Raw genomic sequence first — 24,780 nt, forward strand, 5'->3', positions numbered from 1 at the left:
TCAGGGTGTACCCCGCCTCCTGCACGATGATAGCTGGATAGGCTCCACCCCGCCTGCGACCCTAGTGAGGAGAAGCGGCTCAGAAAATGGATGGATGGATGGATGCCTTTTATTGTCACTATACAAATGTACAAAGAGATTGAAAACAGCGCCTTCTCTGGTGAAAATATGTATAGAAAAATTCAAAATCTAATGTATACAATATTAGCAAGGAAAGTAGTAATGCGAGGCGATAATGAATAAAATTGTATATTGTAGAATTGTATTTTGACACAAAAAAAGAGAGAAAGGGAGCGCAGAGGCTACGCCCCCTTTTCGGTCGCACATTCACACAAGACCACACGCGCGCGCACACGCACGCACACACACACACACACACATGCTGGCACCCATAAGTGAGCCAGTCGCGCCTGTAGATCACACATATATTCGTACACACACGCACGGACGGAACACTACAGTAGAACAACTTTTGACGCTTTTTTATCTGCTGCCTTAATGTGAAGAAGCCACGACAACACTCAACAAAAAGCTGACCGGTAGGTCCCTTCCTTTCCCTCCTTTTCGCAACAAATGAAAAAAAATAAGAAAATACTTGAACATATTTAGCATGCTGAGATCAATTACGGTAAGTGCGACGTAACGTGTGGCGAGGGGAAATGATTTATGATCATGAAGGAGGCTGCACGGGTTTCCATTTGTGGTGAAGAGAAGTGGGGACGAGCTCAAAAGAAGTGGTTTTCAAAAAGGGGGCGGAGAGCTCAAATGTGGTCCCCAGACCTCATCTTGGTATCGAAAAGCTAATAAAAAAAACTGGCATTTTAAATAGCTCATATGTAGTCCACATTTTTGTGTATTTTTTTCGTGCTTTTTTTTTTAAAATGAGTTTTTCAATTGGTAAAATGTAATCACTTTTTAAACTTATTATACATACACTATGTAATAATAATTGCGCGGGATGTCCCGATCCGATCACGTGATCGAAAATCGGGGTCGATCACGTTAATTTCAGCTGCACGAGCTCGGGTTGAAAAGATCGTTTTTATTCATTTTCTGACATTTTTAAATGTCACAAAGTGACAAAATAATCCAAAGGTACAAATATCTTGCCAAATGGAACAGTAATAGCTTCTTTTTCTATTACACAATGTAACTTTTCGGTGTTTTTTGTTTTTTTAGTATCTGTATACATTTATGTGAAATAGACGTACGCTCTGTGTGCGTGCGCGTGTGCGTGTGTTCGTGGCACACAGACACAGTGTGTCACGACACGGACCCTGAGAGCAAACTACAGCAAGATATTAAGTCTGAGAGGACAGACATCAATTGTGATGCATTCAGACGACTTCACTTCAAATAGAAGTTTCACAACTGTGAACTATTTTGAGACAATCGACCTTGCGGTCATAAATCAAGAGCGTTGTTTGTAGATGAACGGAGTCTCACGCGCGTGACTATACCACCAGCTACTTAGCTGCGGTGGCGGTTCGAGAGGGGGGCCCCTCAAAATTGACTACCCCGCATTATTGGTGCTTCATCCCCACTTATTCAAGATTTTTTTGAAAAAATTAATTCTATCAACGCAATAATAACGGGTGTCAATTATCCACAGACTTTCGCGATCTCTATCACCTGAATAGTGGTAGTCCACTGTGTGTGTGTGTGTGTGTGTGTGCATGTGTGTCTGTTTGTGTGTAAGCATATGTTTGTATGTATGAGTGTGTGATGACTATGGGAATATTGAAGAACATGCAATTATTATACATACATATATATATATATATATACACATACACGTTTTCTCACTGGAGTGTTTTAAGTTTGTTTTATTAGGCTGTTATTTTTTCAGACTGTTGTGAGTGGAGGTTTCACCCACTGTACCTACCTACAGAGCAGTCAAATATAGTCACAGAGATTGTATTTTTATTTAAATGCTCCTGGCTTTGTGGTACAATGTACGTCTATTTTTGGGGTCTACTCGTGTTAAAGAATGCCAATTCCTGTTGGGATGGAGGATTCAGTTTGATCCGCTTTGATAAACACCAGCTGCCCATTAGAACATACACACACCCATACACACTCAAACACAAACACACAGTGATGAGGTGTGTCTGTATTTACATACACAGGCAGGCTTGTGGTAGATCGATGTGTTTTGATGGTGATCCGGTGTCCTGTTGCAGTCGATTAAACAGTACACATACAGTAAAACCATGTGAGTGTGTAACACTGAGCTCATTGTTTGGGAGAGGCAACACTAACACTACACTACATTACAATTTATATTGTATGGGACAAATATTTAATCGGCCTTGACAGAAAGTTAAAGCTAATGATCGCTCTTCTTACACTGTACACTTACATTTTGTTATGTTAAAGTTCTATGGAAGGCATCTTTAAAACAGTCGCCAACTGGCAAAAAAAAAGCTAAAAAAAAATGCCAGTGCGGCAATTGGCAAATCCAGTCGTAACTCGCTGGGGAGTCGGGACCACCAAATTTCAGAAGCGGCAAAAATTCAAAGGGTCGACCAATCACTCCTCGTTTTCCAACCATATATATATACTATACTTACGACCCCAAAAAGTAAAAAATAAATAAATAAATAAATACAATTTTAACAAGTCACGGCGCCCGAAACCTAATAACTGGTTAGGCCACTCTCAATGGTAACAATTGAAATCAAGCATTTTCTATAACTGGCAATAAGTGTTGTACATCTCCGGAAACATTTTGTGCCGCTCTTCCTTCCAGAATTGTTTTAATTCAGCAACATTGGAGGGTTTTCGAGCATGAACGGTAAATTTACAGTAAATAGTGTCTTTTCACCTGTAAGAAAAGACGCACTTAAATATAATTTCAGTTATCTTACATTACCCTTAAAATTAAATGTGTTGGATGTGATTTGATTACGAAAACAAACGTGTACGTATGGCAAAGACCAACTGTAATTTCCACTTACCAATCAGGCTAAACTTTACCTCCTCCAAGACATACAAAGATGTTAGCGATGGCTTTGGTACCATCTTGTGGTGTCTTAGATCATTATAAAAAGCGCCCAAAAATGTGAAAAGGTCAGTTTTTCAGCAAATAGCTGAGAACACATTCCTCAGTAAAAAATAAATAAATAATGCGGTACTGTAATTACTGTAATTTGTGAATCACGAACCAGATGGCAATTCACTGTACAGTATTTGAAGTCATGTGAATGGAGATAATTTCGATACAGTTGTAAAAGAAACGTCACAATTTTTACCTGGTTGCTGTAACGTAGGCGCATCCAAAATAAGTTTAAAAAGAAGCCCTCCCTGCCATGCTTTTGGTTAACACCATCTTATCTCCATGCAGACTACAAGGCCCAAAGGGAAACGCAAATGACAACTGTGCATATTTTGAAAGTATAAAGCTGTAACTCATCGCTGGCCTGTTCCCGGTCGACCAAAATAGAGAGGAGCGACTTCAGCTGATGGCGTCCTTTTTGTGTTCGAACATGGCGACGACAGACGCGTCAGGAAGTGAGTCAATGTGAGGATGCCTGCCTGACACTCGGCTGTCCGTTAATTCTTGCAACCCCATCGGTCAGCTGTGCAAGAAGAAGGGCATTATGTAGTCTTAGGAAGGTTTGAATGGAAATCACTGATCAAGGGGATCCTCGGTTTACGATGGTCCCAGCGCGTGACATTTTGAGGTTATGAACAAGAAAGCACGTTCAGTTACCACCACGCTCAGTGTTTTATGTTTCATTATTTCAAATGTATTGCCTAAAAGTGATTTTCATATGAATATTTACTGTAATTATGACTTTTCTACTGTGTTAGTGATTGACAACGGCACATACAAATTACCCTACAATTGTAACTGAGTGCAAAAAATACAATAGTTGAGTTTTTCAACAAATAGTTGAGGATAGGTTCCACAAAAAAACAAAAAACACAAATCGGTAAATTTGTCAATAGCGAACCATGGATAGGTGGGGGTTCACTGTCATTGATATTTGATATGTAGCCTACAGGAGGAACTCATTGGTGTCCAACAGCGTCAGCATTGAATTCAGGTTTCTGATGCAAATAAAGTTCGCGCAGAAGTATGTTGCGACTCAGGACCTCCTCTGAGTTCTCAGCAGAATTCAACAAACGGTCAGACTGAAGCGAAGCAGTTGTTTTCGTTTAATAAGGCGGGCAGGAAGCCGCGTGGCTTATCTTCTCTGAGGCCCCGTTGTCCGTCCTAACCGCCCCAGCGTCTCTTGACAGGGGAGTGGAGGGTTGTTGCATTTCTATAAACCAGAGACCACTTCAATGGACAGTTGCAGTGGATTGACCCGACAACATGGCGGGTGATAGGCACATTAAGATGGCAAATGTGATTCCAGCTGCCCGTCGTGGAATCCCGGCCAAAATGATCTGGTCCTTGAATGGAGTGGAATGTTTGTTCTGGGGCACTTAAGAGCTGAGTATCGAGTTGCAGGCCCATTGTTGATTACGTGAAATAAAAACTACAGCTGTTATGGCGTCTGTCTCTGTGAGGACCATTTAGATCTGCATTGTCTTAATACAGGAGGTCCTGGGGTTACAACTGAGTTCTATTCTAGTGATGGCGACGTAACGTGAAATTGTATGTGGAATGTGCCATTGTCTATCACTAGCCATAATTACAGTAAATATTTAAAAGACAAGTCCACCTTTTCTGCAAGCAGAACAACTGAATTAAGGAGGTTAGGGACTAGTAGGAACAGAAATAGGAGCATCTTTCAAAACCACCTTTTTAAAATCTATGTTTTATTTGGGGTGTACTACTTTGGACCTATTCACCAATTAAAGAGCAGCTTCTTGCAAGAGTTCTCATTTTGTATTTGACTCTTTGTTCCGTTCAATAAACGGCTCAAAGAGCATCAGCGACCGTGGCTCTCCTTGCTTACATGCCAGGGCATTACAGTATACTTTAATTGCGCCATTTCTTTTAATTTCAATTGAGCATGTACAGTGACGTGAAAAAGTACTGGCCCCCTTGTCAAATTCTTCTATTTTTACATAGTTTCCAGAATTAAATGTTTAAGATAATCAAGTAAATGTAAATTATCAGAGAAATATAACCCAAGTGAACTTAAAATGCTGTTTTTAAATTGTAACTTCATTTATTAAGGAAAAAAACAACTTCAAAGTGTGAGAAAGTAATTACACTCCTTCTTAAATCAATCATTAATTGTGGCTAATCCCAATTTCTGGTTAATTTTCAGTGATAACACCCAAGCCTGATTACTTCCAGACCTGTTCAATCAAGAAATCACTTAAACAGAATCCCGACATAATCATGTGGGAGAACAGATTTTAAAAAGCTGCAACAAAATGACACGATCCAAGGAAATTCCAGAACAGTCGAAAAATAAAGGAATTGACATCTATCAGTCTGGAAAGGGTTACAAAAGCCATTTCTAAAGATTTAGACAAAGATTACACCAAGAGAACATCAATGACTCATCCAGGAGCCCACAAAGGAACTCGGGACAATTTCTAAAGAACTGCAGAGGTCCGTGGCCTCAGTTAAGGTCAGTGTTCATGACACAACAATAAGGAAGAGACTGGGCAAAAATGGAATCCAAGGCAAAAACCACTGATGACCAAAAAGAACACTATGGCTTGTCTTATTTTTGCAAGAAAACATCTGAATAATTCTCAGGACCTTTGGGAGAATATTTTATGGATTGACGAGATGAAAGTTGAGCTTTTTGGAAAGTGTGTGTCTCGTTACATCTGGCATAAATGGAGCACAGCATTCCAGAAAAAGAACATCACACCGACAGTCAAACATGGTGGTGGTGGTGTGATGGTCATCGGCTGCTTATCTCCTTCAGGACCTGGACACTTTGCTGTGTGATTGATGGAACCATGAATTCTGCTCTTTAACAGAAAATCCTGAAAGAGAATGTTCAGCCATCAGATTGTGACCTCAAGATGAAGCGCACTTGGGTTCTGCAGCAGGATAACGATCCAAAACACACACAAGCCAACTTCTGAATGGCTTAAAAAAACAAAATGAAGTTTTTGGAGTGGCATAATCAAAGTTCAGACTTGAATCCTATTGAAATGCACTGACATGACCTTAAAAACCCCGGTCATACTCGAAAACCAAACCAACAAATTAAAAAGATTCTGCACGAAAGAATGGGCCAAAATATCTCCACAGATATGTGAAAGACAGTTACAGAAAATGCTTGACTTCAGTTGTTGCCGCTGAGAATGGCCCAACCAGTTATTAGGTTGAGGGGGCCATTACCTTTTTAATACTGGGCCAGTAACTTGGAATATTTTTTTTCCCTTAATAAATGAAATCAGCGTTTTTGCTTGGGTTATATTTGTCCAACATTTTCATTTGTTTGATGATCTTAAATATTAAAGGGGGGAAACTTTGCAAAAACATAAGAATTTGAGAAGGGGGCCAATACTTTTTCAAGGCACTGTATCTGAAGCTCACTTGTACTAGAATTTTTGTCTTACAACACAAAGCAAATAATGAGAAAAAACAAGCGACAGCTACTAACTCGAAAAACTCGAACGTTGGTTCACTCGTAATTCAAGATACTACTGTAATGAGAGATGAAGCCCTATGTATCATCCTATACACTAAATCTGACCTTGTTTACTAACCATGTAGCTTCTGTTTTCCAGATTTTAAAATGGTATAGTCTTTTCTTCTCCGGAATTTATTTCTATTTATTCCTGCTACTGCGAGTGTCATCAAGTTGTCATGTGTGAGGTCTTTCACATAATAAGTTCTGTTGGGGGTCCATTAAAAGTTCCTCACAAGAGTCGTATCCATAAGCAAATCCAGAGTTGACAGATTAAAAGGCACAGGTTCCCTTAAGAGGCTAAAATCTTGTTGATTAAACTGCTGACAGTGTGTTTTGAAGCAGGAGGAACAGCTGCACATGGTTATCAATTGAGACCATCGAAACTTATTCCACAGCTCTGGAAGTGAGCTTTTAATGATGTGAGAAGGAAAAGGTTGTGTATTTTGGGTAAATAAGGCATATGCACGACCAACATCCGCATTGGGCAAAACATGGGAACGCGCACAGGTAAATGGTGAAACCCTATAGCAGGAGACCGTGACAAAGCACCTGTAGGAACTTTAGACGTCTACAATGTCTTTTGTTCAACACAAGATGTCACCACAGAGCCATCAAAGATGACAATATGCAATGTTTAGGCTTTGTTTACCTATATCATATCATATTTGTATAAATAAAGGATATACCAGTATCTATATTTATATTTTGTTTGAAGACATCAGCCGTAAAGAAAGCAAGTTCGGCGTCAAACCATCGTGTCATCAACCCTTAGTTATGCTCGTTAGTACAGCATACACAGGAAGTCCGCAAAGCCCTTTTTCGGGTTTGGTCACGTGACGTTCCGAATATAGCGGATTCTTTGGTACTTTAAATTACATGAACAAAATGTGAACACAACTAGCACTTTGCAAGAAGCTAGTGGATGTTGTGAGTTTCTGAGACTAGAACTAACCGAGAGCAAGACTAGACCAAGAATTTTGGGAGTTGAGACCGGGTTAAGACCAGGACTGAGACAGATCATGAAAATCCATTTTAAAAACCATGACAAAGTTTTCCCTTTTTAATTTTAATTTGCTTTTGAATACATTTAACAGCCAAAAACACAATTTCTGCAACTCTTTCAAACCACAACATGCAAAAATCTCAAACCTTTTACTTCATTCAACCAAATCCTTGCAAAAATAAGTCACTGTATTTAAAAATGAAAATTTAGAGAAGAGCTTGGTTGCATTTAAGAAACATAAGAGCCTGCAGCATTTTGTGACCAAAACGTGCACGGTGGGGTCTCAAGGATCTCCTTGCTGAGTTTCGTACTTAGGTCGAGCAGCTTTCACTTAGGCTTGTGTGTGGGGTTGCATTCATTATGGGGGTTGGTGGTTATTAACACACGAGGAGAAGATACTGTATTTATTGTTTTACCAAGTGCTTCTCCTTATTATCACATTAATGCAGTTGAAGAATAGCAGATCAGCGATAGTCTCCACTGGTCTCGATAGAAAATCCATTGTCTGACCAGTCCGAGACCAAGACAAGACCAAGACCTTTGGGAGTCGTGTCCGAGACAAGACAGAGCAAGACCTTCAAAATGTGGTCTCTAGACCAGTCTCGAGTGTTACAACAGTAATGATTATGTCCTGTCCCACTGAGTTGCCATGATATTTTGTGACTGCAAGGCTATTTATACGCGAGCTCGGTGTCGAGGGGCCTGAAGGACCAGGGGCCAAGCCCAGTCGTCATCAGGCAAGAGGCATCAATGGCTTGCCAAACGGATACATCAGAGCTGTAACAGAAGATCTGGCGTTTGTCCTTGTATTCTGTGTCAGTGCCATTTATACAGAACACCAAGAAAAAAAAACTTTTACAGGCAGTATAAAAGGGGCAAATGGTATACCTTGAACGAATCAGACAGAACAGGGCGGCAGACGTATGAAGCGTCACACCCCGGTCTCGGATTTCCTTACACATATACTGTATGCGGTACTGCCTCTGTTAAGGCTCTGATACTAACTCTGAAGGTAGCCTCTGGTATAGGAACGACTTTGTCCCCCTCAGTCCACGTCATTTCCTTTTATACAGTACATCAGATAGTCCTGGAAAAATCCCAGCTTTTCCAGGCAATGTATGCAGGGCAATAGGTACACACTGGATAGATTGGAGTAAACTGGATGAAAAAAGTATGAAACTTCACACACCTATTCCAGGATTGCATTATTCCTGTCCACACAGGCACGCATCCCCCCTCCGTTACAGCCTGGATACACTACCTCAGAGGCAGAATATTTGCAGAATGACCCGCCCCCACCCCCCATTCAGTGTCAGTATTGTTCATAAAAAACAGGAGAAAATCCAGTGTAAAATGTGGTAATGGGATGCCCTGGACAGATCAGACAGAACAGGATGGCAAAAAAATATGGAACCTACATCTCTAGTCTAGGATTTACTTACACGCAGGCCGTCACGTCTGTTATGGCTCTGATACTACCTCTGACTATGGAATATATGCGTAGGAATGGATGCACGGGATGACTTGGGTGTCCCCATTCAGTGCATGTACAAGAAAAACCTGGAAAATGCAGACTTTTACAGGCAGCATCAAATGGAATACCCTGAACAGATGGCAGCGCTGATACCATGGCTCTATTCTCACATTTAGAACAAAATTTGCATGTTGTCAGACTGTAGGAGTTGCCGGAATATCCAGAGACAGAAATGCCACAGTTATTGTCAATGGTAAATGGGCTGCACTTATATAGTTGATACAGATTTGAACCCGGAACTTTCTTGATGTGAGGTGACAGTGTTAACCACTGCTAAACGTGGTGTATGGAAGAGAGGGTTCTGATGCAGTTCAAAGGCAGTTTGAGAGATAAAGATTATCTTATATGTCTGTCTGTTTTACACTTCCGATTGAATGTAGTCCAGATGTTTCAGCAAAAGACTGTGCAAGTGAACATCTTCAAGGGGGCTCTGATATGTAAAGAAGAATAACAGTCCACCATTTTACTACTGAAAGGAAAACATGAATGCCACGCTGTTGAAATATGCAGGCTAAGCTCAGTGGATGCTCGCTTGAGGCTGGAGCCTTCAGCGAATTGCTCCCTGAAAGCCAATGACAACAAAGTGCCAGGAACAGGGAGAGCAGGGTGCTCGAAGCGCTTACAGACGAGAAGCAAAGCAGGAGGGGGTGGAGGAGGAGTGAAAACGGATCAGTTTCAGATACTTTCCAAAATAGTAGCAAAGATATATACTGGGACCACCAATGCGATTGGGTGCACCACTTTTGAAATCCTAGTCCTATGCGGTCGGTAGTTTTGTTTGGTGTAACGTCCACGAAGATGACCCTGGCGATTTGATCCCTCGCGGACATAAGACCTCTGCCAAAAATCTATAGTTTCTTGTCAATTGGGTGTTCCACTATCTTTGGACAGGTCGAGACCATTATTGTAGATGCCAGATGTGGGAATAAGTCACATATGTGCAAGTCACAAGCAAGTCACATGTCATAACCTTCAAGTCCCAAGTCACTATGGGGAAAAAAATCAAAGTCAAGTCGAGTTGGCACTAAATTTTAAGCAAGCCGAGTCAAGTCATTGCTTGGTTTACGCAAGTCGCAAGTCAAGTCATACAATCTTGCTCCAGTCGCAACATATATTGGAGTGGTAATAAAATGTTTCCACTCCACCACAAATTATAACACTAAAACAAGTATTCACTCCTCATAAAAGTTAAATGAACAACAACTGAAATTATGATTGATTGAATGTATCACACTGAATCGTTTTAAAGTTGTATTTCTAACTCAGTTTAACTCAACTTTATTTCGGAACAACTATGCTGTGTACTTTATGGTGACAGCCTTGTAATTCCTACGGTTCTTAAGAGAACACCATTAAACAAAAGCCGAGACTGTTTTCTGTTGGTCAAATATAATTAAAGGTGTCCCTCATGGGCTAATGGGGATTGAAAGAGATTCATAATTAAAGGGAATAATACATGACAGACAAAAAAAAAAGTAATGTGAACAAAATCTGCATTCTTCCTGTGCCCTCTACTTTAATTAAATTTAATTTATTTATTTGGAAGCACTGACTCTAATTGCCAATTGTCATTAGATTAAAGGTTATGTTTCATATGCTGGTGTCTCAATTTATAAAAAATAGTGCAGACAGCTTTATCACAGAGCCGACACAACAGATGACATTTTAATGGTGACACTGAGCCAACACAACAGATGACATTTTAATGGTGACACTTCAATGAACAAATTAGATTCACACGTAGCTACTTGCCATTTGTACTGCACTTACTTTCGATCCGATAGCGATATTGAAGCCTTGAATTCTGGCCGATACCGATCTCGGCCCGATCCGATATCAGCAATAATCATACATTACTTATTTTGTAGTTAGTATGGAATGTGGGAAAAGGGTTGATCAAGTGATATTACTCAAAAGAGAACAATAATCAGCAACAATGGGTATGACAAAAACTGACCCATTTATTATTAAGCAATGAGTTACATAAAGTAACTTTAAAAATAAGAATGCAGTACAATTGAATGAAATAAATAAAAATTGAATGAAATAAATAAAAATTATATTAGGAAAGGCCTTAAATATAAGCATATTCTACATTTGAATAGATTAAATAAAAAATAAATTAGAAAACCATGAAATCATACTTTTATAGTACAAATTATACTTTTATAGTCCAAAATAACAACTAAAGTTCAATTCAGTTATTTTTTTTACCGTCAGTATATTGTGGGAACATCAATGGGTTTCTCCACATGTGCGGTAATACACTTTTGAACTTCTTGATGCAACTGGGGTTTAGTTTTATTGACAATCGCTGTATCTGCTACACACGTCTTGGCCTCTGAGGGGCAGTGTGATACAAACACACTTGCAGTAACAAAGAAAATCACGATCATATATTGTTATTATAACTTGTTTTTCCACAGAGTTTGAAGAATATATGCCAGAGTATTGTTATATTGCCTCTTTGTATGTGGTTATACAACGTTTTTATGTACCAATATTCATTATTTTGAGATCTATAAGTGCTGCGAGTTCAATGCTATTTTTCGTTAGCTCATCAATGGTGTTTTACATTCATTGTGTGTTAGCTTTGAGCTAGCAATTTTTGTGAGCAAAAACGAAGCCTGAGATGTATATGACCATTCAATCGGTGTAATTCTTTTGTTATGTGAGTTTAGTTTTACAGAGAACTTAAACGAGAGTGTCAATAAACGACTTCAAGCAAGCAACATTCACTGTTACTCCTTGCTACTATGTTAGCACCTTAGCAACCTGTTGTTGCGATGAATGATCATGTGGGCTCTGCCTGCTGTCAAAGATTAATTGGGACACCCTTAGTATTTAATAATGGTGGAACGAGTTTTTTAATCACCGTGATTGTAATGCAAGTGATCTCACCAGTGTTTAAAGCAGACCTATAACGCACCTGGCATCTTCTAGAGCCAACACTTTCGTCATGCCGGCAAACATCTCCACACTTTTGTATTTTGTTTTCATCTCCACAGCTGAGCGTTAGCGACACCACTTCACTTCTTGTGGATTCAGCGGTTGGCATTCTATTTTAGGCGATACTTTTTGCTTTAGAGTGCACACCAGAGAGAGAGCGAGAGAGTTTGTGTGCCTATGAACCGAAAGGTAAGGTTCCGACAATTATCATAAACCATCCCACCCCGAGTTATGTTACTTTGCTGTTCACAATCACATCATTTTCATTTTTAATCATCCCTAACCAAGTCTATGAAACATAATGTTTGACCAGCTAGCTCAAACAATTTGCAAATCACAAAACTGGCAACTCATGTCGACTCGGGTCAAGTGATTTCACTCGACTCGCCCCATCTCTGGTAGATGCCATTGCTTTATATTGGACCACCACTTTAATGTGGCATAAAAAAAAACAGATTTGGCAGCCGCATGTTTAATCTGGACTTTGTTCAATTGAATACCATTGTCACATGTAATAAACCCAGGCAAACATTCTTATGTTGGGCACATTTGGTATTAGCTTCACAATGTCCAGCCAAGTCAGTATTATGGGGCTTCGGAATTCAGATTCAGATTTATGATGACAAAGCAAGTAGAGGCTGTGCAGGGACCGACATCAGTTTTTAGACGTGGTGTAAATTACTGTGCAATTTTATGCAGCGAAGACAATGGTGTTATGGAGAGTGGTAGTCAGGTGACCAAGGGAAGTCTGGCCCTCTCTGCAAATGAGGAGCAGTGACTAAATAAAAACGGCTTGTTTTTGATGCCTATCACTACTACGCATTGCCTTCTTCTCTCTTTAGAAGCTGCTGCTTCACTCTGCTCTTTTTTTCTTTCGACCTTTTCAGTTAGAAGTTTGTTTCTGGGATGACTTGGCTCTGTTTGATAATTCTCTGTTCTCACCTTAATTAAATCCTAGAATACCAATGATCCCATTCAAGATGTGCAACTACATGGTCTCATTAGTTTGTGTATTTTTGCCTTTTTCAAAAAAAAAAAAAACCATCTGACTGGAATATACTTTCTTGCTCTATGAAAGTTTTTGGTGCCTGGCCTGCCAGCGGGGATGTCCAGAGCCACGAGATCAGCCTCTCGGTCTCCCAGCCCTTCGAGATCCCATTCCCGATCTCGCTCCAGATCCCGGTCCACCTCGCAGTCTCGAAGAAGTCATTCGCGATCTCGCTCCAGGAGACATCGTTACAGGTAGATCTCACTAACTTGCATGACTTTTATCAAACGGTTCTGTTGTGTTTCTGCCTAGGGTGATAACATTTTAAAAAGCTTTTCCCACCTTATCCGGCTATTAATCATCTCTGCGCTGATTAGTTAGGTCTCATGACCGGCAAGCATAGAGTCAAACAAGATTTGAGAAGAGCCCTCCTCCTCTGTTTGGCCAATGAGAAAAAGCTGGAGCGTAAGCACAACTCACTCCCATTTAGTGTACAGAGCAGCTCAGTACGCTGCCATTTGAATCGCTCAGTATTCCAATGAAAAAAAGGACACGGTGAGTTTTTTTTTTTTTTTTTGTAGTTTTGGTGAGCTTTAAAATCTCTTTCATATCTTATCTATATCGTATGTCTTGTATGTCGTAGTCTGTGTGGTGCATGTATGTTTATTTGGCATATTTAGGCCTAGTTGGTTTGGAGAGTTCAGTCGTTTAAAACATTTCCATTGTTGGTGGAAATGAGAGAAGTATATGCCTTGTAAAGTCTGAGGAAAAAAACTAAAAAACAAAGTGTTGATGTCTACACCAAAATCCTGTAACATAATACGTTAATGTCTACACCAGATGTGAAACATCCATAACATCAAATGTAGCAGTGGGGAGTTCCAAAATGTGGTTCCCACACAAATACTAAAGCAATAACAACATTATACTATAGGATCATGGCGATAAACTGCAGAGTACTGTATATTTGGTGCCGAGGCGAGAGTGGTACACATAAGAAGAGCACTCGAGCCATCATGTGGACTATTGTGTCACTACAAGTTGGAAAGTTCACCTTTTCTGCATGCAGAACAACTGAATTGAGAGTTTCTGGACTAGTATGGACAGAAGTAGGAACATCTTTCCAAAAATCTGGGGTGTAGTACACTGGACCTATTCATAAAATGATGGCTCTATGGGCAAAGGGTTGAGGCGATACTGACTTTGAAGAAGACGATTTCATGGGTCTTTGCTGCCGAATGTAGCGGAGACTGAAAAAACAATGAGATGGCAATCTGGCAGAAAACCCATATTTGAGACAAAAGTCTTGGTTCTTGGTCTTTAAACAGGTCAGCTTCAGAAACTGCACTGCAATGAAATGTAAACCAAATTCAGAGGTGGCAAAAGGACTCTCATTATGTACTTTGGTAGGATTACAGATACTACTGTAAAAAGGACTCTGTCCCGATTCCTCCTTTACAGACTGAGACTCTGTTTTTTTTTTTTAGATTGGAGATAGATTTGTATTTATTTTTTTAACGCCAGAAGCTTGTAGTTTTTAGGTTGTCACAAGAAGCATTCTCCACATATCATTCTTGGAATCAATCAAACAATTCTCTTGAGTAAGGCCATGAATGTGGAATATCTTCATAACTGTTGCGTCACCGTCATTAATGCTCTCTGGTTCACATTCCCGCTTATAAATGCCAAGATCTCAGTCTTTTTTTTTCCCACTCTCAGATCTGTCAGTCAATCAAGATCTCAACCACAGTTGATTTTACCTTTCTTCATTTGCATCTGCGGAGGTTGAAAAAAGCAATGAGCAAGTAAGGAGTAGGAGGTACAGATATTGGTTTTCAAATGAAGGGAGTGAAAGTAGAAAGTTGTCAGAAAAATAAACACTCAAGTAAAGTAAGTGTGTGAAGAATCTACTTAAGTACAATAAAGCATTTGTACTTCTGTTATTTCCCACTACTGCCCAAATCACTTTAAAAGCAAATATGACACTTCCTTATACCAGGCCAGTTGTACAGATGAAAACCAGGCTTTATATGTGATTTTCCTTTTCTTCTAGCTCTAGGTCTCGGTCTCGATCACGGTCCCGGTCAAGATCTCAATCTCCACTATATTACCGTGACAAGAAATACCAAAACAGCCGGGAGTTCCGGGGCTACCACCGCGGATTCCGGAGGCCATACAACTTCCGAGGCAGAGGACGGGGCTTTTTCCCCCGCGGACGATACCAGCGTGGTGGTGGTGGTGGTGGGAGAGGCTACAATAACAACAATAATTTCCGTAACAACTGGAAAAATCACAAGCAGAACCCCCAGAAGCAGCAAAAGCAGCAGCCACAAAACCAGTCCCGAGGGCGACCCTACATTCATAAATTCTCCGGAAGCCCCCCTCCTCCCGGACACTCCCGCCACTCCGATCGATCCCTTTCTCCGTTATCCAGGCAATCCCAACATTCTAACGCTTCCTCTCACGGCTCTTCTCCCAAAGCCCCTTTAGTGGCTAATCAGAGTTCCAACAATGTTAAGGAGGAGCTCTTGACCTCCAAGGAGGTCCAGAAAGAAGGGACAGATGGAGAGAAAACAGAGGTGGGAGATGCCCAAGAGGGTCAAAACAGTGGGACAACCCAGGGGGGCTGGCAAGTCTTGATGGAATGCAACAGAAGTCCAAAGAAAGCCAGTCCAGAAAATCATGCTGTCAATGTTCAAAACAGTCAAACCTCAAACGAGGCCGGTACCTCGCTACAGACCGTGAATGACACCAGCAATGGTGCCCCCTCGTGGGAGACGATGTGTAATGCAACTTCTACAAAAAAGTTTTCACAGGAAGCGCTAAACCAAATGCTTTCCAGCCTTGACGTCTTCAAGAGCGAAGAATGTTCGGATGGAGATAAAATGGCCATCTCCATTGCTTTCAGAAAGTAAGACGGATTTTACTTTTACTTTATTGATAACCTCTTTGCATGTTTGTTAGAACTGGAATTGCATGTTAGCTCTGTTGGTCTCTTTATCTTTTTTTAGGTTTTTGAAGGAGCACAATAAAAAACCCAAACCCACTTGGGAAAACAGGAGAACACAGGCAGATACTGTAGAGGAGGATCAAGTCAATATAAACGGCCCAGCACCTGCAGGTGTCGCTGAGTTGCCGTCAAAGCGCTACAAAGAAGACCTAAATGGCAAAGTGCCTTTAGACCATTTGTTGAAGGATTGTCCTTCTCTGTCTGATGAGGAACGGATGCTCCCCAAGCCTCATTCAAAGTCTCTTAACAAAGACAGGCACAACGGGGATGTCCACAACTCTAATCCAAAGGTTGTTCATCCTGCCAGAGAGCCGTTTGACGAGTGCTATGAGAGATGGCAAAATGTGGCCTCCGCACAGGAGGAACCTGACGCCATGGGAGAGGAGATGTACACCGCTCTTAAATCAGCTGCTGTCGCTCGGCGGGAAATGGTGGGCACTTTTGAGGAGCTTGGTTGCAAACCCAGGAAAATGTCAGATTCTCCCTCCATGCTACCGATGAGGCGGAACTCTGACAGGGAGATGTTTATGATGAATGCAGAGGACTCATCGCTGTTGTCCTTGAGAAAACCGGAGACCAAGATTAATGTCAGAATGGATTTCCTCGGCGACAGCTTGATAGGGTAAGCTATGGTTTTTCATGTTTGGACACTCATATGTTATGAATCTTAAGCTGTATCATTGCTTTTTTACTAGCCTTAATAATTTCTGCCGTTTTCAGCACTTCAGAGATTTTAGCTCAAGAGCGACAGTTGTCTCAGGACTTGGTGCAATCTTCAAAGAGGGGCCAGGAGTTCCGCTCTATCTTTCAACACGTTCAAGCTGCTCCGATGCAGAGAAGTCCCTCCGAGCTGTTTGCTCAGCACATTGTGGCCATCCTGCACCATATCAGAGGTGAGTACAGACGGGTTCTGGGTGGACTGAAGTTTGATCCATCGCGTTCAGTTAAAGCAAGAACCTGTTGGTACGTTTTTTTTTTTTGTCCTTAGTCCAGTTTCAAACAATTCTCCACCATAATCTATTTTATGTAGCGATAGAGGCCTCAAAATTCAGAGCATAATAGAAGCTTGCGCGTTTATCCGCATTTGCAATTTCACAGAGAACTCAGGGTGCGGCGGCACGGTGGGCGATGGTTAGCACAGGATGGGGATTCAAATCCTGGCCCCGCCTGTGTGGCGTTTGCATGTTTTCTTGGGCACTCTGTTTTTTTCCTCCCACATCCCAAAAACATGCATGCGAGGTTGATTGACGACTCTAAATTGCCCTTAGGTGTGAATGTGTGCGCGAATGGTTGTTTGTTTATATGTGCCCTGCGATTGGCTGACGACCAGTTCAGGGTGTACCCCGCCTCTCGCCCGAAGATTGCTGGGATAGGCTCCAGCACACCCGCGACCCTCGTGAGAATAAGCGGAACGGAAGATGAATGACTGAATGAACTCAGGGTGCACGTTCTCACATCAGCATGTCATGACTCAATCCGACAAATAATTTGTTTGCGATTACTTCCAACACAACGGGGTGGGAGAAGTGAGTGTCAGGTGTTAAACTTGTTAGAATTCCCCTTCACATACAGTCGGTGCTGTCCTGCCTCAGTTACTGTTCCGATACTACTTTTAAAAACCTTGTTTGTTGGGACCATCACAAACCGAGGATCCCTGAACTCAGACACTTTTACCTGCGTTGTAAAAGGAAATTGCTTCCAGGTTTATGCTCCTCTTTAGAGCCTTACAGCAGGGGTCAATGCAAAACAATATTACGGTATTTTAGAAAAACTAACATGGCAGTGTTGCATATTTTATGAATGGAGTCACATGTGCATGGAAAAGGAGAACGAATAATACCTTTACTCTTCACGCAGCTCAGCACTTTGCGTCGTCCCGAATGACTCTTAACGAGCGATTCACTGTGTACCAAAGACAAGCTGCAGAGAAGGAGAGCATGAAGCCTAGAAAAAGCCCAGAGATTCACAGGTAGAGTTGCCCTCATGAGTGAACAACTCTTACCCTTCAGTGTGCTGTGGCTTCACATCCTATTTTAAAAACAGCCTTCAGGTATTTTGCTCCACTGTCCTACCTGAACTTTTGTTTGTTTTCTTTCTGGGTGGAGGTTTGTTCTTCATTCTTCATTGTCCTGTCCGATGTTGTCACTGTAGCTCAGTGTGGCAAACAAACCATGCCGCACGTCATCTTAACGCTTCCGCTTTGTCTTCCTTTTCAGGAGAATTGATGTCTCACCAAGTGCTTTTAAGAAACACTCTCAGGTTTTTGAGGCAATGAAAAGCTCAGAGGATGGCACTAACAAGGTGACTGAATATTTTGCACTATGACGTATAAATGAGGGCAAACAAAACCAAACGGCAAACCAGTGAGCCAGCCGGATGCCTTTAGAGTGCTCGCCCTCCCATGAATGAATGACAATGTGGCATTTTGACTTTCTGTGTGAGTCGGTTAATATGTTGGCACGAGCCTGACCTGAGGCTAATGAATAAGATAAAAAGTCAAAACGTGGATGCCGCTGTGCCCAAGCTGTTCGAGGGATTAATTGCCTTTGTAAGTATCAAAAACAATGGAAATGACCAAAAACAGAAATAAATCTGCTTAGAATTGCATTCAGGAGTAACCTATACAATGTAATTAAGTGGATAAAATCTGACTAGAGATTATAGCACTACAATGCTTATTTCTGTACCAATGCATGGATATTATTTAGAACTTAAACATCAAGGTTGGTTGCCCATCTTGCATACGGTGATTTCAGTCCGATTAGAAATCTTGAGTGACTCTTGAATTGGATAATACATCACTGTCCTAAATAGAGAATATATTTCATTATGACTCCAACTTGTAAGGAGATCTTTGGGTTGTCCATGCCAGCGCTTTTGAAAAGTTTAATTCCTTCCTACGAGCACCTGAAATCACCATTGTGTTTTAAAAGAATCCCGATATTGCCTAGCTCTGAGTGAAGACCATTGGTGTAAAAAAAAAACATGGGCTCATATTGCACTCAAAACAAGCGAAACTGATGACTGATTTTACTGGACAGTTTAGTTGGATTCACACTTGTGCTGTTACCCAGCTCTCGTTGCTGTACACACTCCTGTTTAGTTTACAAACCTTTAGTTTACATCTTGGCAGACTTAACATCATCTGCATGCTAATCCAAAGTCTGTCCACGGCGCTGTTCTGTTTTGCATTTCTCAGGATGTCTGGGAAAAAACAAAGGGCGACCTGATGGACCTGCGTTTGGATATCGAACGGCGTAAGAAATATTCCAGCCGAGAAATAGATTACGAACATGATGGGTTTGGAGATTCCCCAGACACTAGTCGAGAGAGATCTGAGGAACATTTCTCAAAGAAATCAAAGTATGTGCAACAGCCCCGTCCTTTTAAGATTCTTCAATAAAATTGCAGAATACTGATGGAATGTGCAAATATCATTTCACTTATAGGATCAATGAGAGCAAGTGCTCTCGCTCCAGGTCGTCCTCGTCGTCGTCGTCCTCTAAGTCCCACATGGATGATTTGCCCAAGCCCAAGCCCGAGCTCAAAAACGATGGCTTTAACAGGGCTCGGCTGGCTCCGACCGAGACGCCAGCGGCGAAAGAAGCGCCGTGGAGAGGATTTGTAAGTTCCATTTATTTGTTCTCCACTGTGATAACTAGGGCTGAGCGATACGGCCTTGAAATAACATATCAAGAAAGCCAATGGAAATTACATTATTCAAAACGTTTTGCTTTTTTTTTTTCACAGTTTAGGGATTTGTTCTGGAAAAAACAACATATCTTAACTGGTTTTGTGAAATACCTCTTGCATGGTTATATAAATCCACTTTTTAGGAACTGCCAACTCCAGAGAGGGTCAGAGGGCGCTCCCAAGAGTAACCTCCAAAGGGGGTGAGCGTCAGATCAGCCTTGCCAACGACGAGCCCTCAGAGACGGCTGTTTTTCAACCCTTATTTTTGTTCTCCTCCTAGCTCCTCTATTAATTATGCTTTCACGTGAGTCCAGTCACATCCGAGAACGAGGCACTTTAAGTGTCCTCACCAGCGACGAGTCCAGATCAAAGGGCTGGTTCTTTTTTTTTCTTTTTTCTAAGCGGAATGGATTAGTGGACTTGTCAGGCAACCAAACAAATGATTCCTAGGAAGTGAAGAAGAAGAAGAATCACCTTTTATTGTCATGAACATGCATGTGCACGAAATTTGTTCTCTGCATTTAACACAGCACAGTGAACACATACACATGTTAGTGGAACACACTGGAGCAGGGGGCAGCTGAAGCGCCCGGGGAGCATTTCGGGGTATCAGTGTCTTGCTCAAGGACACGACAGCCGTGAGTCCAGGGGATGTTAGAATCGATTCATCGGCCTGCCCTCATGAAAGCGCCACATCTCTGAGCTTGAGCAACTGCGTGTCTCTTGTAGCAAGTCCGATTTCGCGGGAGGGGCTGGAAGAGTGGCAACGACCAGGGAGACTCCAATCCAGACCTGCCAGTAGCACCCACGAACCAAGACTGTGATCAGGGATGTCCCCCAAAGAGCAGAAAATACTACTTGGTAGGACACGTTTCTTCCCAAGTTAACCTCAATTGTCTTGTCAATTTTATGATTGTTGTTATGTATTTCCATCTGTTGACCTAGCATGATGACAGAGATGGCGAGGTAGAAGCAAGCAAGTGGACGGACAATCAAGGCGGGCACGGACGTGGCGGGGGCGGCTTCTCACGTGGACGGGCAAGGTTTCTCATACGGAAAACCAATGATGGGGGGCCGAACATCAGCTGGGCCCAAGATAAGTTCCTGGTCAACGACATGCGGGAGGACCAGATGGAACAGGACCAGAAAGACAGAAATACTTGATCGTCAACACCTTAAGAGATCGTCTTCTTATGGGATCTGATTTGTATCCACGTGAATATTCGACAATGGCAGATGTAACTACTTACGAGATGTTACTTTATAGTCATAACACAGTGGACTACTATTTCACCTACTGTACCTTCTCTGGTTATAGCCATGCTTTACAAAATGACTGGTGGACTTTTTGGAGTGTCAGTTGAAAAAAAGAAAATCACATTTTTACCTTAAACTTTTCAAACTGACTCGAGGCTTTTAAAATCAAATGCCTGCATGAGCTATGAAAAAAAGTGCTTCTTGTGGTTGGGTTTCAAGCAGTGGCGGGTCTTCAATGGGGGACTTACCTGACTTAATCCACCACTTAATACGTGTTTAATTCATTCATTCATCAATTCACGTTGCAATATTCGAAAGCATCAATACTATACAAAAATGTCAGATAACGTCCCACATGTACATTATTTAGAGCAGTTCACAATCAATATTTATATACTAAGATGACAAAAACATTATTGATAAACTATAGACACATCAGAGAGGCCGATTATTAAAAGTATTAAGGTGTGCAGATAGCTACAGACATGCATTGCTCATCAAATCTGGCTTTCTCTGACCAACCAATCAGAGGTCTGAACAATGTTGACGTTATTGTAAGGCAGTTAGCTGTCCCTCTGAGGCAAATTTGAAATCTGATTGGTTGAAGAAATTGCCGATATATTTTAAGGAAAATCGGCCATCACGACTGATTCTGAAGACCCTGGGCAGATAGGTTTGACATGGCAACACATAAAGGCTCAAATATGGCTGGACAAAAAAAATAATAATCTAACATCCACGTACACTGTACACATACAAGAAGCAGCCAAGAATAATGCTTTTAAATGAAGAAAATATGGAATAAATGGCTAAAATTTTATTAATAGATAATAATTAGATTATCCATCCATCCATTTTCTGAGCCGCGTCTGTCTCCTCACTAGGGTCGCGGACGTGCTGGAGCCTATCCCAGCTGTCATCGGGCAGGAGGTGGGGTACACCCTGAACTGGTTGCCAGCCAATCGCAGGGCACATACAAACAAACAACCATTCGCACTCACATTCACACCTACGGGCAATATTACAATTTAGGTTGTAGGTGAATGCTTCTGATAGGTCAGCAAAAAAGGCCATGCTCTCCCTCACAGGTTACCACTGCACTTCTCAAAATGGCTTATGGACTTTTTCAAAATCACTTTTGTACCTTAAACATTTGAAATTGTTTGACCTTTTATGCTTCTTTGTAGTTAATAGTTGTGTCACCTTGGGATTCAAAGGCACTTAAGGACACTTTTGACCTTGATCTGACAAAGGGACCAAACTGTAAAGGGTCATCAAAAAGTCAGGTCGGATTTACAGGAGCATGAAGCAAACTACCTGGACTTTTATGTGGCTGTTCACATTTTGAATTTCTGTTGTTCACAATAGGAGCTTTAGCAAGCTACAACCCCAATTCCAATGAAGTTGGAACGTTGTGTTAAACATAAATAAAAACAGAATACAATGATTTGAAAATCATGTTCAACCTATATTTAATTGAAAACACTACAAAGACAAGATATTTAATGTTCAAACTGATAAACTTGATTGTTTTTAGCAAATAATCATTAACTTATAATTTTATGGCTGCAACACGTTCCAAAAAATTTGGGACTGGTGGCAAAAAAGACTGAAAAGTTGAGGAATGCTCATCAAACACCTGTTTGGAACATCCCACAGGTGAACAGGCTAATTGGGAACAGGTGGGTGCCATGATTGGGTATAAAAGGAGCTTCCCTGACTTACTCAGTCATTCACAAGCAAAGATGGGGCGAGGTTCACCTCTTTGTGAACAAGTGCAGTTTAAGGACAGTGTTCCTCAACGTACAATTGCAAGGAATTTAGGGATTTCATCATCTATGGTCCATAACATCAAAAGGTTCAGAGAATCTGGAGTAATCACTGCATGTAAGCGGCAAGGCCGAAAACCAACATTGAATGCCCGTGACCTTCGATCCCTCAGACGGCACTGCATAAAAAAAAAACGACATCAATGTGTAAAGGATATCACCACATGGGCTCGGGAACACGTCAGAAAACCAATGTCGGTAAATGTAGTTCGGCGCTACATCCGTAAGTGCAACTTGAAACTCTACTATGCAAAGCAGAAGCCATTTATCAACAACACCCAGAAACGCTGTCGGCTTCTGTGGGTCCGAGCTCATCTAAGATGGACTGATGCAAAGTGGAAAAGTGTTCTGTGGTCCGACGAGTCCGCATTTCAAATTGTTTTTGGAAATTGTGCACGTTGTGTCCTTCGGGCCAAAGAGGAAAAGAACCATTCGGACTGTTATGGACGCAAAGTTCAAAAGCCAGCATCTGTGATGGTATGAGGCTGTGTTAGTGCCAATGGCATGGGTAAATTACACATCTGTGAAGGCACCATTAATGCTGAAAGGTACATACAGGTCTTGTAGAAACATATGCTGCCATCCAAGCAAAGTCTTTTTCACGGACGCCCCTGCTTATTTCAGCAAGACAATGCCAAACAACATTCCGCATGTGTTACAACAGCGTGGCTTCGTAGTAAAAGAGTGCGGGTACTAGACTGGCCTGCCTGCAGTCCAGACCTGTCTCCCGTTGAAAATGTGTGGCGCATTATGAAGCATAAAATATGACAATGGAGACCCCGGACTGTTGAACAGCTGAAACTGTACATCAAGCAAGAATGGGAAAGAATTCCACCTACAAAGCTTCAACAATTAGTGTCCTCAGTTCCCAAACATTTATTGAATGTTGTTAAAAGAAAAGGTGATGTAACACAGTGGTAAACATGACCCTGTCCCAACGTTTTGGGAACATGTTGCAGCCATAAAATTCTAAGTTAATGATTATTTGCTAAAAACAATAAAGTTTATCAGTTTGAACATTGAATATATTGTCTTTTTAGTGTATTCAACAATTAAATATAGGTTGAACATTATTTGCAAATCACTGTTTTCTGTTTCTATTTATGTTTAACACAACGTCCCGACTTCATTCGAATTGGGGTTGTAGATGTTGGAAAACAATTATTAACATATATCTAAATATAAAATTAGTTTGAAGTTTTGTGTTCGTTAAGCAGGATTTACATTTGGTTAAGGTATAATTTGCATCTTTAAACATTTCTCAAGCCAGTTAATGTGACATTGTGTGCTTATGTGTCAACATTACCCAGTCAAATTTTTTATACTTACAGAAACTGTAAGAACGTTTCACACAAATTAGTAGTTTTTTTTGCTGAAGTATCTTAAAAACACAAATAATTAGTTTACGCCTGTTTGTGTACATGAGCAGACTCTGGCCTCCACAGTATACACAGGGTGTATACATGAAATAAGGTTATGGTATTTATAAGAACTTTTAAAGATGATTAAAAAGTTGGGGGGAATAGTCTGCATGGAGGTCAGCTACAGTATATGTAAAAATGAAAGTTAGTAATATTTGTGTTCACCTGGTGTGCCTGCTTGTGTTACGCTTGAGCTAACTGGCTCGATAATAATCGTTTTTTCATGGGTGTTTCTTGTGTTCCGGAAGACTGTTTAATTAAATGGAACATTGATGACAACGGAGTTGAATTAGTGTCTCTTAGTTGCATCGTCTCTTTGTTTCACTACAAAAAACATCATGGACAAGTTTGCTGGGATACTGATTTTTTTTCACTTTCCCAATTGTCAAAGTTGTGCAAGATATCAAAATGATCCGAAATCATCCGCACCATCCTACGGGATGGCAAATGGTACTGAACTATTACACTTGGTGGAAAGGTACACAATACTCAAGCCCTCAAAATATTCATCAACAAAACAATCTGTGATGTCA

General features: G+C 41.1%; 1 protein-coding gene across 4 annotated transcripts; it reads left to right on the forward strand.

The window, feature by feature from the left end:
- Positions 1–394: 394 nt before the first annotated feature.
- Positions 395–24,516, forward strand: thrap3a (thyroid hormone receptor associated protein 3a). Of its 4 annotated transcripts, none has more exons than XM_061674064.1 (11): positions 395–539; positions 13,128–13,291; positions 15,091–15,948; positions 16,049–16,669; positions 16,768–16,940; positions 17,905–18,016; positions 18,264–18,348; positions 19,247–19,410; positions 19,497–19,671; positions 20,470–20,601; positions 20,686–24,516. In XM_061674064.1, the coding sequence occupies exons 2-11, from the start codon at positions 13,155–13,157 to the stop codon at positions 20,902–20,904; spliced, it is 2,676 nt and encodes an 891-aa protein (XP_061530048.1). In that variant the 5' UTR covers positions 395–539; positions 13,128–13,154; the 3' UTR covers positions 20,905–24,516. The 4 variants fall into 4 exon arrangements, with proteins under 4 accessions (XP_061530048.1, XP_061530051.1, XP_061530050.1 ...); XM_061674066.1 differs by lacking the exons at positions 395–539; positions 13,128–13,291 and adding exons at positions 13,528–13,592; positions 14,757–14,842; XM_061674067.1 differs by lacking the exons at positions 20,470–20,601; positions 20,686–24,516 and adding an exon at positions 19,884–20,435.
- The last annotated feature ends 264 nt before the right edge of the window (positions 24,517–24,780 follow it).

Source organism: Phycodurus eques, chromosome 4 (genome assembly GCF_024500275.1).
Source record: "Phycodurus eques isolate BA_2022a chromosome 4, UOR_Pequ_1.1, whole genome shotgun sequence".
Taxonomy (NCBI): domain Eukaryota; kingdom Metazoa; phylum Chordata; class Actinopteri; order Syngnathiformes; family Syngnathidae; genus Phycodurus; species Phycodurus eques.